General features: G+C 42.0%; 1 protein-coding gene across 1 annotated transcript; it reads right to left on the reverse strand.

Moving 5' to 3' along the window:
- Positions 1-415: 415 nt before the first annotated feature.
- On the reverse strand, positions 416-12,899 carry ASMT (acetylserotonin O-methyltransferase). Its single transcript, XM_054016517.1, has 8 exons — positions 12,794-12,899; positions 10,992-11,166; positions 8,666-8,795; positions 7,441-7,509; positions 6,762-6,880; positions 2,975-3,115; positions 1,635-1,757; positions 416-990 (listed from the first exon to the last, which is right to left on the reverse strand). The coding sequence occupies exons 1-8, from the start codon at positions 12,863-12,865 to the stop codon at positions 779-781; spliced, it is 1,041 nt and encodes a 346-aa protein (XP_053872492.1). The 5' UTR covers positions 12,866-12,899; the 3' UTR covers positions 416-778.
- Positions 12,900-18,162: the final 5,263 nt, after the last annotated feature.

Below are 18,162 nucleotides of genomic sequence, written 5' to 3' on the forward strand. Positions count from 1 at the left end.
GACCCTAAGCTGTAAGGGGTGGGACTGTGGGAGTGCATTGCAGGCATATTTGGGCCTGCTAAGAAGGAGGAGGGAACAGGAGGAATAGTCTTATCTATATAAAAGTTGACTACTTTTCTGGATCCAGCTAAGCTCCTGGCCTCAGTGGTATCCTGTAGCAATGAGTGCCACAGACAGTGTGGGGGAAAACACTTCATTTGGTTAGTTTTGAATCTCATACTTTTCATTATACTGACTGTCCTCTTGTTGTTCTCACGTGAGACTGAATTAAGAAACATTTGAAGAAACTGAAAGATGGCAAATCCTGACAAGAGAGAGTTCACTCCCTTTACACTGCATCCAACAGTAATCAGTAAAGTGATGTACAGTTTATATTTACAAGAAGAAAGCTGAGTACAAACCCAGACGGGTCAGACATTATGTTAAATATGCAAAAAGTGAGGAAAGTACAAAGTCTGACAGAATAGAAAAAATGTATAATGCAAAGAGTATAAGCTTTCCATAGTGTTGCTTTCACATGCTATTTCTTGTTAAACATGTGTTAATTACTTTATTCCCACAGTTAGAGTCCAGAACCAAACAGGAATCACATTCAAGCTGGCACTGTCAATCCCTGTAGGCTCAACATACATAATGAATGAATGTTCTAGCAGTGTATTGTTGTACAAACAAAGTGACAAGGTTAACTATGAGCAGGGTTCACTGCTGCAGTCTAGTAAAAGCTGGTCACTTCACTGCATTTACACATCTAGCAATAGGCAAGAAAGAAGAGACAGAATTATTTTCTTCCTAAAATGGCATCATAGAGCTTTCCTGTTTTCTTGACCTGAATCTCTCTGAAACCAGCTGCAGCGAGGAGCTTGCTGTACTCGGCTGGCGTTCGTTCTTTTCCTTCAGCTTGAACCAACATGTTCATAGAGTAAAGCTGGGTTTCCAAAGGCCCAGTTTTGTCTTCATTCAAAAGTGTTTCAACCAGCAGCACTCCTCCCCCTGATGGGATAAAGAGATTTAAAAACAAACACGTTAATTTGTCAGAGGAGGACGCTAAAGCTTATTTTTCAACTGCATTTTTAGGTATTTCCAAAACCTTAGTGATCTCCCTTAAATGAAAAGAAAAATCATGTTATATTGCTACAGTATTTAATGAAATAGGAAGAGGGATTCTGTGCATCAATTAACTTATTTCCTGTACTTCAAAAGTAGAGAGTGAAGGGGAACCTATTAGCTGGGATTGAAACATTTATTTACACCAGCAGAAATGAACCCCAGAGGTGTGGTTGCTCAGCCTCTCTGAAAATCAAACCCCATGGCACCTAGAAACGCAGATTAACAATTTTCAGAAATTGAAGAGGTGCCTGTCAACATCATTAGGCACCTAAATAACTTTAAATATCTGGCCTTCCATGTCTAAAGTGAAGTGCCCAAACCTAGAAACCAATTGTGAAAAATGTCACATTGGCCATTATTACTCACATGGCCTGGATGCAAATCACTGACTGAAAAGGAGAAAGGTTTTCAGTGTATGTTTCTTTACTTAATCTTTCATTCAAATGGACCTTTTAAAAAAAGCACAAAAACCCTGTCCAAACCAAATGATATCTATAAGTCTGTATTTTGCAAAGAGGAAAACATACCAGGCTTGCAAGCCTTGTGGATTTTTGCTAGTAGCTGCATACACTTGTCATCTGCCCAGTCATGCAGGACCCTCGCCAGAATGTACAGGTCAGCTTCTGGTATTGGATCTTTAAAAAAATCTCCTGTAACAAAAAAGAAAAAAGAATGCAAAAAACAGGCCTAAATAAGCAAACATTTTAAATTTGGTGTTGCAAAAAGCACAAGCTAGCTCCAAAACTACTCAAAAGACTTGCTGGGAAACTACACTCTTCTGGCTCGTCATGCTCACGGCTAATGCTAAGCAGTGACTAAGAGTGTATGGCAAAAATTCTCAGTGCTGTGTGGCAGTGTGAAGGGGGTTTGTTCGTGTTAAGTGTGGAAGAGGCCTGAAAAATGTAAGCAGCCAAACATTTAAGAGACATATCTGATTCTTTGGAAAAATTTTAGTGCTTCACAATTTCTCCGAAGAGACAGAAATGAACGTACACGTAAAAGAAAGGGATGGCGAGAGTTCTCTAAACAAACCAAAAAAAGTTACTTTTCACCTTCTTCTACACCAATTACATTTAAAAAACCTCCTCCAATCTAGGTGAGACCACAATACAAGTAAAGAAGATTCACAGCCCACTTAGGGGGCAAATCTCCCAGTATTGAATAATTGCTGGTGTGCTCTTTATCCATCCACTTGAATGCCAATTTTGTTTCTCTCTCTCTTTCTCTTTCCTGTCTGCTTCACCCATATAAACCGTCTGTCACACTTCTCTGTCTTTGCTTTTAGGTCATCTCCCCCCTCCACTTTTTCCCCTTCTTCACTGCTGGATCCCCTTTCTCTGTCTCTCCCCTCCTCCTCCGACCCCCACTTCCCCAAAACTGACCATTTATTTTTATTTAAACGGTAAAAATAGACATCTAAAAGCAAGATGTCTCAACACTCAATTTATATCGTAACAGGACCCCAACAGCATTTATCCCTTCTAATGTAACATGGGCTTCCTTAGGGGCCTTTGTTGCTAGTCACATTGCACTAATCTACACAACCTACTGTTTTCAACAATTTTGCACACTTTGGACCTCCCCACAATTGTTCAGTAAAGCCGCATCCCCACCGCGTGACACCGAAGGGCTAGGAGGCACACAGCATGGAGTTTGGTTTTTAATTTTTACGTTGCTGTTTAATTGGGATGATGTTCAAGGCCTTGGAATATATTTGCATCCTTGGCAATTAATAGCTCAGCTTCTCCCTGGTCAGTAACCAAGCTCAAATGGCGTACATTGCTCATTACACTTATTATAATGAAACATGGTCCCTTCAGCACATTTTTCTTTGCATATGAGCACACACAAAATGAACCAAGTTTACCTTCATGGAAAGTGATCCGACGTTCTTCTGGGGGTACAAAACGCTCCTTTGCCACTTGCACTACTTTAGGTAGGTCATAAATTGTGACTGTAGAATTTGGGTACAAAGAAATACATTCCTGGGCCAAACCACCTGCACATCCTTATAGTGAAAGTGAAATACAGGGTAAATGCTCAAATATAACAATATTGGTCATTTTTATATCTTCCATCTAAGAAACTTAGACTGCAATGAACTCAGACACATGATGCCTTGTGAGGTAGGTTAATGTTACTATCCATTTTTACAGAAGTAGAAACTGAAGTACAAAAGAGATAAGTGATTTGTTCATGGTCCGCCATCCTATCTGTCATCTCTGAAATAGGACCCAATTTTCCCTGCTCCCAGTCCTGTAATCTAACCACCAGCCTGTAAAGGACATTGTTTTAACAACACAGTGTGATGCAGCTGTAGCTGGCTGGAAATTTTCAAATGAAGAGTTTTCTCTTTCAAAAAATGACCAGTTTGATTATGAAAACTTTATGAAATATTGACTTTTTCTAAGTTTTAGTTTTCATTAACTTTTTAGGACTTTTTTTTTTAATGGAAGTTTATTTCACTGAAACCCTCTATTTTGTTAAACAGGAATGGAGATAACCATTTCAGTGTTTGCCATAAAACATGAGGTGTTAAACCAATAAAATTGGGTCTGTTTTGAACACTGGAAAACAGAAACCTCAATTTTTTATGAAAACATTCTGAAAAAATTTCAACCAGCATTGCATGAAACTACAAGCTTCCCCTTATCTAAAATCGATGAACCATTCTTCTGTTTTAAAGCTCCCATCTTCAATATTTAGGAATGCATATAGCAAATAATAATACTTAGCCACTTACATAGTGCTATTAAACTAGATGATCACAGTGGTCCCTTCCAGCCTTAAAGTCTATGAGTCTATAGTGCTTTTAATCTATGAATATCAAAGCACTTCACAAAGAAGGCACATATCATAATCTCCATTGTACAGATGGGACAACAGAGGCCCACAGAGGGGAAATGACTTGCCTAAGGTCATCCAGCAGGCCAGGGGCAGAGCTGGGATAGAACACAAGTCTCCTGTGTCCCAGCATAGTCACAATGAGCACAGTCACTGCAGCAATGCATTAGAAATCTAGACACCCTTCCCTACAAGCTGGATTTCAAAAGCCCTTACCTCCTCCCATTAGGTTTACACCAAAGCCAGGTCTTGGTATATAGAAAATGCCACACTGAGACATGAGCAAAATAACTGAATTGTTAAAAAATGTGAAAGATTCACATCCAGTATTCACCATTCAAAACATTACCATACAGTTAATGTCCAGGATGGGTTTTGTTTGTATTGTAAAAACAAAGCCCAGAGAGGGAAAGAAACTGGTGAGGAGCATGAGTTGAGTTAGTTTACCTTAAAAGGACAGCATATGTTGAGGTTATTTTTCCCATGATATTTAAATTCATGTTTTTCTCACTGTTTACATCAGTGAACTGAAAACTGATCTGGTTTCTCTGCTTCGGCTGCTTTTGCTCCATCCCACAAACACATGGATTTGTTCCTGCAGAGCTAATCATTTGCATAAGACTGCAGGCAGTGAGCATTCAACAATGGCCTTCTCCAAAGATCAGTGGAGTCAATGGGACAATTCCCATCAACTATTTTAGGGTTTGGATTCAAACCGAAAAAGGGCACCAAAAGATTTTCTGTACATAGACTTTGCAAACAGAAAGAAGGATGGGAGGGAAGCAAGTGGTCCAAATTTTGAGACTACCAAATTGTATAGTGGCTCTTCAGTATTAATTCTATACAAACAGCCACCAAGAACACTGATTCCAGTCTGGGAAGCAGAGGACTGAAATTGCAAGACAACCAGTACATTTGTCTTGGGGAGAAGGCAGGAGAGGGGAAAAGGAACTATAAGTTGTGTTCAAGTGATGGGTGGGGCATGGGACATTTTGGAAAGATTCCATGGCTCTGAACACATTGAGCTTCAGGATAACATACTTAAAATAGAGCTGGTGATCAATTTTCCACAACACATTTTTTCCATCAGAAAATGCTACTTCGTCGAATGCAAAATATTCCATGGGAATATGTCATTTTCAACAAATCTTTCAAAAGGAAACCAGACGAGTTTTCAATAGAAGCCTGCCTGGTTTCCTGCCAGCTTGCCTACTCTGCCTCACCAGCAGCCCATCTGGTGAGCAGTTTTCCGGGATCCCCCAGCTCTCTGGCTCCTCTGCAGCTCCTGTGGTGAGGTTGCCTCAGAGCAGGGCTCCCAAGAAGCATCTTTCATTTGGGAAACAGTGAAACACTTTGGTGTTTCTAAAATGAAGTATTTCAGAATTTCTCTTCTGCAAAAATGTTTGAGATTTTGGCTTTTCATCCCAAGTTGGGATACAGTTTATTTCTAAAACCTTGAAACTTTTGCAGTGTGAGATTCATTTTCCCAGCCAGATCTACTTAAAATGAAATAGTCGGAGGGCAGAACAAATCATGTTTACGGACCCTGATTCACCCAGGTGCTTAAGTACAGGTCTATTCCTAAATACATGATCATTCCCATTGATGCTGAATCAGGGCTATGGGCATGCAAGTAACCCAACAAATGTAGCCAAGAAAAATTTGAAATAATAATACACAACACTGAAAACATCATCATCATCATAATCTGCAGCAGACCTTAATCCATCAGTCGCATCACGAAAAGCACAGACGTGATTGCTGTGTGACTGAAGATATCTGCAGAATTTTTACAGCCAAATTACAGGGTAGGGGTCGGCAACCTTTCAGAAGTGGTGTGCCGAGTCTTCATTTATTCACTCTAATTTAAGGTTTCGCGTGCCAGTAATACATTTTACCGGTTTTAGAAGGTCTCTTTCTATAAGTCTATAATATATAACTAAACTAGTGCTGTATGTAAAGTAAATAAGGTTTTTAAAATGTTTAAGAAGCTTTATTTAAAATTACATTAAAATGCAGAACTCCCCAGACCGGTGGCCAGGACCCGGGCAGTGTGAGTGCCACTGAAAATCAGCTCACGTGCTGCCTTCAGCACGTGTGCCATAGGTTGCCTATATTTGCTGCCATAAGAGAACTACATTGGCAGAGGCTGGTCTAATGCTATGAATGGCTCCAGGAAAAATTTGTCATCAATATTAGTCAGAAAATCATAGGTAAGGCCACTGCAAAGAAGAATAAGACACAGCTGACGCATACTGAATGGCTTTAGAGGATGAGAAGTGAAAATGGCCAGAGCAGATTAGCCAGACTTCATTTCTGCTTTCTGTGTTTTAGAAACTTGGGAGAGCAAAACAGCAGGGGAGACGTAGTAATGGAGATTGCATGGTGCTATAAATCCTGACAGGATTGAAACACAGAGACAACTGTAAAGCTGTTTGGGGGTAAGAAGTATGCAGGCAATTCATCAACCTAAAGTCACAGAATGAAGTGAAGAGTAGCCTGGAAGCTATTTTGGTAGAATTTCTTAAGCAATGGCAGAAGAAAAACCTACCCAATCAATGAGAAGGAAAATAAGCTGCTGCTTAGATCTATGGGGTTCCTTAGACTGAGAAAAACATTCCACTTTCTAATGCTTTTATCATTTTCATAATTTTATATGACTTTGGCTCAAAATGTAAAATGCTTCCCTTGTGATTGATCCTGGCCTTGAAGTCTGTCCTGTTTTTCTATTGCTCACACAGGTCATAGTATAAGTGCTACTTATCCACAGCTTACAAAAGAAGGCAGTTAAAAGTTCTGATGACACTTACCTCCCAGATCGTAAATGACGGTGAAAGGTGAAAGGTCAAATGCACCAATCACATCTCTGCCACATATACTCCAAATTGCATTTAAACCATACATGAATTTGATCATCTCTTCTTCTGATCTAGTGATTTCAAAGAACATTATTTGTAGCACAAGTAAATTATGACACATTCATTGATGGCTAGCATAATATTACTCTTTCACTAACCTTTATCTCAAATACTATATTATTAATTATTATTAATACTTCTCAGCCAGCATGCACAATAGACTAGACCACTAGTAAAAAGAACTTACACTAGTAGCTATACAAAACATTAAAAATATATCCACCCTGTTTCCTACACTTTTATGAGACTTACTGGAAGAAAAACATGTTACACTTATCATCTAGCAGTGTGTTATGAAGCTAAACCTAAGGGTCCCCAGATGTTTCTCATTTAACAGAATTTTCCATTATACCAACTATGGTACATAACAAACTTTTCATGATAGGTTGCAAGTAAGAATTTTTTGCTTTGATACCAAATGACAAGCATATTTGAAATACCAGATATTTCTCAACACTGGATACCATTGAAATGACAGGGTTTTCATGTGACTAGGACTAATCATCATATTTCACCATTGAAGTAGTAATACAAAATAGAAAAGTCATCCCAACACTAAATTGATTATTACCTGTAGAGAGCCTCAAAGAGGTCTTTTGATGAAACGCCAAATGCTCGCTCATACTGGTTTTTCCCATCTCTTAAAAAAAATTACAAAATTGTGAGCATATTTTTGGTTTAACGCCTTGCTGCATTGGTGGCAATTTTATTAAGGTACCTATTGAATTAAACTTATTCAGGAAAAAGGGAATCACCTTTGGCATTACAAGGGTTACTCTTTGATTGCTTGAATCATTCTGAAAACTGTCTGTGCCACACCAGAAGATTCAGAATGGAAATCAGTCTCTACTTTGTTATTATTTAAAGTTCATTATTGGACACCACTAAGAGGAAGGAAACGCAACTGCTATTTGATGTACCAGAGACAGGGCTCAGATCCTCAGCTGGTGTAAATTGACACAGCTCCATAAAGAGCTGTGCTGAGTTGTACAGGCTGAGATTCTGGCCCAATATACACTGACTTCCTTCCTCACTTTCTTCTGCCTTTGGCAACAGAACCAGTTAGGATCCCTGCAAGCATCCCTCAGTCACTATTCATCACCATTTGCCTGGCCGACGGCTTCCCTCCACAGAAACTATTAGCATGATTAAATGTTCCCCTTGGGATACAACAAAGAAGCATAGTATAAAAGTCTGTTTCCTGACTCTGCAGTGAATTCATTCACTGAAGCACTAGCAAACATAAGCTCATGTAATAATAGTGATACTTTGCACTTCAACATGCTTCTGAAACAATTACCAGTCAATGATATAACGCTGTCCTTGGGAGCCAAAAAATCTTACTGCGTTATAGGTGAAACTGCGTTATATCAAACTTGCTTTGATCCACCAGAGTGTGCAGCCCCCCCCCACCCCCCCCCGGAGCACTGCTTTACCATGTTATATCCAAATTCATGTTATATCAGGTCACGTTATATCGGGGTAGAGGCGTATGTATCATCAGCAGGCAGGATTGAACCTGGGACCTCTGGAGCTAAATGCATGCCCCTCAAGTCACATGGCTGTTAGCTAACACTGTAGCACATTCATTAATCTCCAAGTGGTCTCAGTGCTACTACATGGGACAGAGCACCACACCCATGAGGTGTGTGGGTTACATATGTCTTCATTTTCTATAGTTTCTCCAAAGACACATAACCTTCCTGAGCAGGTTCACAAATATAGCAAAGTGCTTTATTGTAATGCATCTTGGCACATGAGTTTTGTACAAATGACATAAGTTTTCATCTCCTTACCTCACAGCATCTGTCAGGTAGTGCCAGCACAAATAGACAGTTTTGGAGTAGTACATCAAATTATGATACTGAGACTTGGGACTTGATTTTGTAAGGTAGAGGTTGGAAAGCTCTGTGTTCCTGTAAAAGGCTAAAGGGAAAAAGAAGGTAAGTTAACATTTACAAACTTGTCATTGTGCAAAGCCTGTTTTACAGCATAATCCGTGTAACAAGAACAAGCTGTAGGAATGCAACCAAAGCAACAAGGAAACTGCAGGAGATTCCCCACTCTAGATAGACCAGAGATGGAGGAAGGTCTGGGAGCATGAATGCATAGCATACCATAGCTACCCATCAGATTCTGCAAGATCTGGAATGAAGGATTCCAGGATATAAAAAGCACACCCCAGCATCATCACCATTTCTTTGTGAAAGTGTATAAGCCAAACACCTGTGGTGACATCTCTTTCCACTATGCTTTTTAGTGTAGGTGCTCAAAAGCATCTTATTTCAGCAATAATACCTAACATACCAGTCTTTTTTCGTCTGGTGAGAAAACCAATAGGGAGAGTTAAGTCCCCAGGACATAATACCACCCATAATCCCTAACTTGAAAAGCTCAGACACTTCTGAGGTCATCTAGTGCTACAGAATTTCAATATTCTCACTGGCTGATTATGGGAGTCATCTGACAGATGCAAAGCTTTGGGCTCTTACCATGCTTACAATATGTCTTTCGTTGACAGATATATGGGCTGGTATAGAATGTCTTCTCTCTCTTACAGCACAGGCAAACTCCCACTGAATTCAATGAGAGCCAGGTTAGGCTTTAAATCTATTCTTCAACTCTGTGTGATGGGAAGACTGGGGTCTGGGCAGCTCCAGGAGAGTCGCTGTGTGTGGTCTACACCCAGGCGGCTGCCATGGAGGTGAAAAGTTCCTCTGAAGCATCCACCTGAACTTCTATTAGCAGGGTGGATGCTGCCTCATTTATGCTCCTGCAGCTGGCCTGGTTGCCATGGAAAGGGTGTAGGTGGCTTCTGAAGTGGCCACAGATTTCTAAGGGCTTGTCTACATGGTGAAATGTACTGGAATAGCTGTTTGGTAAGAGCTCCCCATGCTGACACTATTATTGTGGAAGATCAGTATCTTCTTCCAATTTAGATTAATCCATTTTGGAAGTGGATCAAGCAAAACTGGAACAAGCCAACTCTTATTCCAGAATAAGAGTATCCACACGGGGAGCTACTGTGGAATGGCTATAGCGCTTTAAATTCCCCCTTCCTTACTCCAAAATAACTTCCCCATGTAGACGTGGCCTAAGAGCAGAGAACGTACTTGTAAAAAGGCCACTCTTCTGGATGTTTATTATAGCAGTATCTATGTACCAATGGGTTTATATTAATCCTTAGAACACTGCTTGATTCCCAAGGGGAGAACACCTACTGCAGCTTCTGTCAGCAAAATGTGTGAGTGGCATTTACAGAGAGATCCACCAATGTTTGCTGCATATGGAATACAACAGATTAGGAAGAGTAGATAGATATTGTATCTGGTACAGTCTTTTCCTGCTCTCTGTGGGCTTTTCTCCTCATTTCTGCCGGCTAAATTGTGTACTGAGAGAACAATTCAGGCTGAAAGCAGAGAACACACAGTAAAGAAGTTTCTTTGTATACATAGGATTTTCGATCAGGGTTACTTTGTCTGAACACATCTCTTTCTAAGCTCTCTCTAAATATTTCTAAAGTACACTTCACACTGCAGAGGTTCAGACCTTCAGACAGGGTAAAGAGGCATAGCTCTGTCAATTTCAATGGAGTGCCACCCATTTATACCAGCTCAGGATCTGACCTCTTGTCTTTAGCTCAGGAAGTCTGAAACTGCACTTTATGTAATAAAGATAATTAATATAAAGATATAAAGACAATTGGCCAAGTTAGCGGGAGATCTTAAAGAAGTCTAAATTAGTGTAACTAATACCATCCTCTGGCCTCCAGACTATATTCGTTACACATCTTACAACATTCTCTTAGAGATTCCCTTACAGCTGCTTAAATTCAAATTCCCTTACACATGGGTAATTATTATTGCTTGTGAATGTGAGTTAAATAGGTTCTTAGGAGAAGTAGAAAAGTGACTATGCATCTGTTTTACTCTCTTACTTCTACCCACGTTCAGTTTTTGTAAATCTGATGCATTGAGATTTCTCAAACCACATTGTACCTCTTCCCTCATTCTGGCATTTTTGATTTTAATATTATAACTCAGTCACACACATACTATTTAATGAGGCCTTAAAACCAACAGTGATTTAATTGTTAGTCTTCTCCCTTCCCGACAACATTACCTCCTTCACTTTTCATTTCGACTCCCAGGAGCTTTAATCCCACACAGGCATCAAGCAACCGTTCCATTCCGCTGGCGCTGGTGCCCAAACGTTCAGCAATGGCATCTGAAGACAGGGGCCCTTCTGACTCCAGCAATAGATCAAACACTCCCAATTCACAGGCAGTAAACATAATCTGAAAGCAAATGGCGGTGGATACAGTGGAGTAAGAAAAAGTGCAGATGCCCCCTGATGAGCAGCTCCTTAGGTGAAAATTTTTTACAAGAATTGTAAAAACCACCATTAAAGTGTTTTTCAACCATCAAAACGCTGCAGTTGCTTTTAGCACTGAGACCGTTGCTTAAGATTGCACTGCTTTTTTCATTTCTGTTCCCTGCTGAATTACCCATTAAATGATCACATATTAAGGCCAGGTATTGTGTATGCATTTTTTTTTGCCTTTATAGTTTTAGAACAGACCCTTACAATACCACATTTTAAAGGCACTGTGCTATGATTAAGGGACTGATGATGTGACATATTGTTTAAAAAAACAATAAAAGTCTCATGCATCAAAGCCAGAAACAATCCTAAAAGCTTTGGAGCCCTTAGATAGATCTGATAGCCTATCCCCAAATTGTAACAAATGTCTTTTTATTTATGTCTTTCTATCTAGCATGGAACGCATAATTCTAGATTGCATATTTTATTGTTGTCATAGAAAAAGTTCACGAAAATGCCAAATGTGGCAGTTCTAATCTCCTTCTTGCCATGATCCTTTGTAAACCTTCACAGAGTTCCCCCTCTCCCTCTCGGAGATAAGATAACACTATCCAGCAGAATAAAAATTATCTTCAGATTATCTTTCAAAAATATATTTTAAGAGTGCGAATTTGAAAAATGTTGGCCATCCACTGCGTCTCGGAGTGCTTAAAAAACTGTTATTTTTTGAACTACCCTATATTCTCTCCACAGTGGAAAGGAGACTCATTGGGCATTTAATCCCCCCCCCCCCCCCCCCACCCTCCACACACACCTATGAATGGTATTTCTTGTTTTGCTGTGTTGGATTTTGACAGAGCAGGAATATTAAATACTAATTGGAACACATGGTTTGTAAAAAAAATCTTCAAAGAGGGAAATGAAATCTCTGGGTTTCCACCTTGCCTTACTACCACTACTACTGTTTCTTGAAAGACAGTCATTAAACTAGATCTGTTCCCCCCCGCCAACAGATATAAATTTGCCAAAATAAAACTAAGCCACTGTGTTCTCTTTTGCAGCACAAGGTAAGTACAGATATGTAAAATTCACTGCATTTGAGAATATTTTTGCAAAACTGTGTTATCTGGGTTTGGATTTTTCAAAATCAAAACCAAGGATCATTTGGATCTGTGGTCTGTTTATCTGAAAAACCCAAAATGTAGAGGTATGTGGAGATATTCTATTAGCAAAACAGACTGGCATGATTGTGGGTGATTTTAATTTAGCAAAGCATCATTTGGAAGACTTTATAATAATACAACTTGGTTCAGATCTGGGTTCCCTTTACCCAAAGCCCCTAAATTCCAGGAGTTGGATAAATTATCTCAGAGTTGGCCCATCCTTGAAGGTCTCTTACGGGGTTTTTTTCCTGCAAACTTTCATCATGCCTATTTCAAGTTAAAATCTGACAAATTACTAGGAGATTGAGATTAAAATTGGGACCTCTTGTATTGAGTCTGTTCCTTTCTCGAGATTTAAAATAACCATCTAAATTGAGTTTGGAAATTTCTACCTACCTAGTTTTAATATAATTTCCAGGCATTATTTGTAATTCTTACCTTTGAGACTAAAAACCCATTGTTGTATTGAAATAAGAGCTGAGGATAGTCAAGGTCTTCTGTGGAGCTCATTTTCCTTCTGCGCACTGTGAGAGATCCTCTTGCCTTCGTCATTTAAATAAGCCTCTTTTCCACTAGATACAGATCACAGTGGGTAGTTCACTTAACCTTATTAGTTGTGAGAAAGACGTTATTAAAAACACACACATATTGGTTGAAGAATTTGAATCAGCTAGTTACTTCTATTAGGTTTCTTGCTGTGCTTTGGCTCTCTGTCCATAAAGTACAGGCTGGAGAATTACTATGAATTTATGTATTTCATCAGCCAAAATGGCATTTAAAAAGCTAATGAGAAATTATAGAAAGCAAAATAAAAATGTTTAGATGATAGTGTTTACAATGTCGAAAACCTGAACAGGGGATGTTACAGTTTATAAAGACATAATAAATCAGTTACATTAATTCAAGGTCTAATCATAACCATGGTACAACGACAAACTTTTATCCTAGTTCTATGCTATTCTGAGCGGTGATTTTGGCACCAGTGTGGAACTATAGGATCCTTAAATATAGATCCTTATTTATCTCCAAGCAAGTTTATCAGACAGTGGAATTATGGAATTGCTTGTGTCAGTTCAACCATACAATTCTAAAGTAGAGTTTAAAAATTCGGGAAAATGAATTATCAAACGATCCCCAAACAGCTCGAAATTACCTTTTCCAGGTATATATAGCCAAGCTTTGCCACCTATACCAGCACAAGACTATCTCCCATTATACACAAAATACAATATGCAGGTGTCATTTTGAAACTTTTTTAATTTTTCTGGAATTTCACCAGTATTGTAAGCCTTATTTTAAGTAAAGGTACAAGTGATGGGAAAATCTTTAGTTTACAAGCCAGTTCAAAGCTTCTTCCTTTTTGCTTTTTTTCTCTCTAAGAACTATCAATTCTCTTGACCATGAAAAAGATATGTGATTTCTAAGCTAAACTCTTTGAAACACTCAGGGTTTTTCATTGTTCACTTTTGCTGTGGATAAGCACAGTTTCCTATAACAAATAGTAGTAGCAGGCTTAGTTAATGTAATTAGTTTCTCCAGCCTCAGTACTCTCAACTACTTACTGATTTAACATAATTTCTAGACAAGACTAAACTTGTAAGTGAAATACAGCTCACAAAACATCATGCATTTTAGTCACTTGGGCCTTGTCTACACAGGGAAATTGACCAGCATAGCTATTGCAGAATAAGCGTTTCCTCAATAGTGCCTTATGTGGAGAACTCTGTTCCAAAATAAAAGTATACCCCAATTATCCAAAGGTTGTTGGAGACACTCGGCCTAAATTTAGGCCTAAATTATTACAAGCATTCTGGCCTATGTATGGATGTACAGAATGTTATTATTTAAAATGCCATATTTTCTCTGTCTTCACTACATAGTGCCACTACAAACATGTTACATGCACTTACATTACCAGTGTACTGTATTCTCTGAGCACGTCTGCCATGAAACAGAGAAACCGTCCACCAGCATGGAAAGGGTTAAGGAGAGCCTTTGGGCCCAGCTAGACCTGCCCCATTATACCTGCAGCCAGTGTCAGGCCCAGAGGAGAGAGAAAAAGAGAGAACCTGGCTCAGTTTGGGGCTGATTGGCAAAGAGGCAGGAGCTGGCTGCCTCCCTACCTGAGGGGAAGGGTCACTATCCTGGCAGCGAAGGCAGACACCAGGAAAGAATCAAGGGAGTCTGAGGAAGAGGCTGAGGATCACCCAGCCTAAGAGAAACCCAGCTGACCGACGCACAGAGACCTTGTGGGGGTCTGACCCTGCCAAACTTATGACTGCCCTGCCCAGAGGAACCTGGGACCATGGCAGGGTGCCACTCATGGTCCATGAGGGGGCACTACTAGAGACAAGCCGCCACAGTGGCTTGGACTATAGGGGTCACACCCCAAATTGAAGGGACAGTGGTAGGAAGTAGCCCTGGGCAGTGGATGTAGGGAGGTCCCCTACTCAGGAGTTGACTTACACAGGGCCCTGGGCTGGGACCCAGTGGAGTGGGAAGGGCTGGAATCCCCTGTCCCACCCCCGCACCTCCACCCCGCCTTAAAGACTGAGGCACCTCGACCAAGTAGGATGCTGGAAATCAAGAGCCCCAATCAAGAACTCCAAGCAGCCCAGCCCTCCAGTGTCTGTCTTTACAGGCATGTGCTGCCTCTTTGGCTGAAGTCTAAGGAGAGTAGATGAACCCCCTGAAAAGGTCAAAGCCAGAAGTCAGCATTGAGAGAGGGGGGTTTACATTGCACTGTCCTTCTTTAAGAGAATGCTATGCTTGACCATTCAGAAGTCATGGTATGACTATTGCAGATGCACTCACAACCTTAAGGCTGCTCATTGTGTGTATGTACAACGCAAACTCTAATTACATACACCTCTAGCCCGATATAACGCGACCCGATATAACACAAATTTGGATATAACGCGGTAAAGCAGTGCTCTGGGGGGGGGGGGCTGCGCACTTCGGTGGATCAAAGCAAGTTCGATATAACACGGTTTCACCTATAACGCGGTAAGATTTTTTGGCTCCCGAGGACAGCGTTATATCAAGGTAGAGGTGTAATTAGCTGTTATTTCTCAGTAGCACAGTATATCATACATTTTTTTACAGTGTTAGATACACATATCATCTTCTGCACAGTGTACCACACTGTGTATGCCAGATTCCCTACAAGTTATTTATGTCCAAGATATTGTAGAATCTTTCCCTCAATCATAGAGTGATAAAGTTTAAATCCAGACGGGACCATTAAACCATCTACTGTGACCCATGTATACCACAGGCCACCAGCATCACTTAGCACACTTACACACTAAACACAACCACTGAAGTTAGATCAAAGTATTACAGCCCAACAGAAACTACACTATTATGCATCACAGGCAGAAACTAGGAGGGATCTCCCATTTAATGAGCCAGGTTTCTATGGTGCACTGCCCACATTCAGTCCACACTATTATAGATGACAAACCTGGACAATATTTTTAATCAAGGGCAGAGCACAGCCTACTTGCCTTTGCAAGATTGGGTGATTATAACTTAAAGAAACAAACGTTGGCATGTGCAGCAAGTGTGATTTGGAAAGACATAACTTGCCAAATGGCTTCTTTAATAAGTTATTTCCTTCCCAAATGTCATTCAATTCTGTCACCACCTGTCAAGTGTCATTCATTCCATTGGTATTAGAGTTGTTCAAAAGAAGTCATTTTTTTTCAGTGGGGAAAAGGATTTACTCCTTCCCCCTACTCTCTGTCTATTCAAATCAGATCCACCATTGTTGCTCAAATTGCATTTCCTCCCCATCAAAAAAAAATAATTGAGAGAGACAAACAGATGCCCACCATAGAACAGCCAGCAGCCCACTGATTACGACTTGGAAGATCAAGTCCCTGCGCTAAATTACCTATTGAAGGCATGGGAAGGTGGGGGGGGGGGCGCAAGCCCACCCACAACTGAAGGCTCCTCCCCTAGCCCAAAGGGAGAAGCCACTAAGCCCAGGGTTCAACTAAATTTGGGGGACAACAAATGATCAAACAGGAATGGGAGTGAGCGTTACAGGGCCAAAAACAGGGATCCTGAAGGGGACATCGAGCAGAGAACTCCGGACAGCACCTACTGCTCCTCAAAAATGTCTAAGGACCCAGCACATGCGCAGCCCAGAGGAACTCTGCCTGGATGTGTGATTGAAGGGAGGGATGGAAATAAGCCCCACAGTCGCAGAGTGCCTCTCTGTCCAACATCCTCCTCCTGATTTTATGGATGGCCACTTTGGCCAGTGCCGGGAGGAGGTTGATGAGGAGATCTTGTGAATTCATGGGGCCATGGACAGGGTGTGGGTGGAAATCAGGAGGTGCAGGGGGAAAGTGCAGCCAGAACCTTAGGCGAAGGTTCTGGAGGAGCTGAAAAGGGGGCTGCAATCTGGTGCACTTGAGATAAGTGTGCGCCAGAGTCTCCCTCATGCCACAAAAAGGACAAGTGTTGCAGGGATGGGGTGAACCGCGCCAAGTACACGCCCATGCTCACAGCTCCATGAAGGAGCAGCCAGCTGATATCCCTGGCAGGCCATGGAACCAAGGTGGAATACAGGCTGGCCCACCGGGGTTCCTCACCCTCCACAAATGGCAGAAGGTCCTGCCACTGCATATCAGGGCGGGACACAAGGGTGAAGAAATAGAACATGTTCCTGAGCAGGAACTTCAACCGGAATCTCCCACTTCCTGGATGAGTGCCTTAAAACTGAGCTAGTGGCTATTCTAGGGTGGATCATTGTAGTGAGTCGGTGTGGCGCCCCTCCGTCCCGCATAGGGCCGAACTTCCCCTAACCCCAACATGGGCGGAGCCATCGGGTCCGGCGCCCGCTCCTCTGAGGTCACGGCCCCGACCCGGAAGTATAAAAGCCCGCCTGCAGAGCTCAGTGGAGCCCAGGCCGGCAGAGAGAACAGACGTCCCGCTTGGGAGACAGCCACAGGCTGCGAGCCGCCTGCTACCCCACCGCGCCGGTCGAGCCTATCTCTCACCAGGTACCCCGAGGAGGACTGGACAAGCCTGCCCCGGGCCCGCTACCCTGGTGGAGAGCTGCCGGACCTGCCCCCAAGCCCTGCACCAGAAGAACCGATGCTGCTGGACTGGCCCGAACCCGGCGTCACCAACGAGGTAGGCCCCGAGGGGGAACATGGAAGTAGCCCGGGGGTAGCCGACCCCGGTCAGGCTGCAGAGACATGTGAGCCGATGTCAGTGTGTTTCGGTCAGGACACCCCACTGACCAGCAGCGGCAGTAACCGCTGCTATGGCCCCGGGCTGGAACGCAGTGGAGTGGGTGGGCCTGCGTCCGTCCCCCCCCGCCACCCCCGCTCACGGGTGGCAGGCTTCTCCCTCACCCAACGCTCAGTTAGGAACCTGGGCCTCGCCCAAGTCTATTGTTGCTCAGCCCCTGCACCAGAGGGCCTGAGCCCCTTAGCTGAGTGTTTGCTCAGCACTGCCTGAGGGCCTGAGCTCCCAGAACTGTGGGTCGCTCAGCCCCTGCGTAAAGTGGCCTGAGCTTTGACTGTCTGTGCTGTAGTGAGTTGGTGTGGTGCCCCTCCGTCCCGGAGGGTAGAGCCCCGGCGCGAACCTACTACAATCATGCTCTCAAAATTCCATCCTGGTGTTGAGATTACTAGGCCTGCCTAAGCCAAAGTTCTTCCATGTTTAAACTCTGTCCTTCCATAAAAACAACAAGGAGTCTGGTGGCACCTTAAAGACTAACAGATTTATTTGGGCATAAGCTTTCGTGAGTAAAAACCTCACTTCTGTCCTTCCATGTTTAACAATAA

This window comes from Malaclemys terrapin, chromosome 1 (genome assembly GCF_027887155.1).
Source record: "Malaclemys terrapin pileata isolate rMalTer1 chromosome 1, rMalTer1.hap1, whole genome shotgun sequence".
Lineage (NCBI taxonomy): Eukaryota > Metazoa > Chordata > Testudines > Emydidae > Malaclemys > Malaclemys terrapin.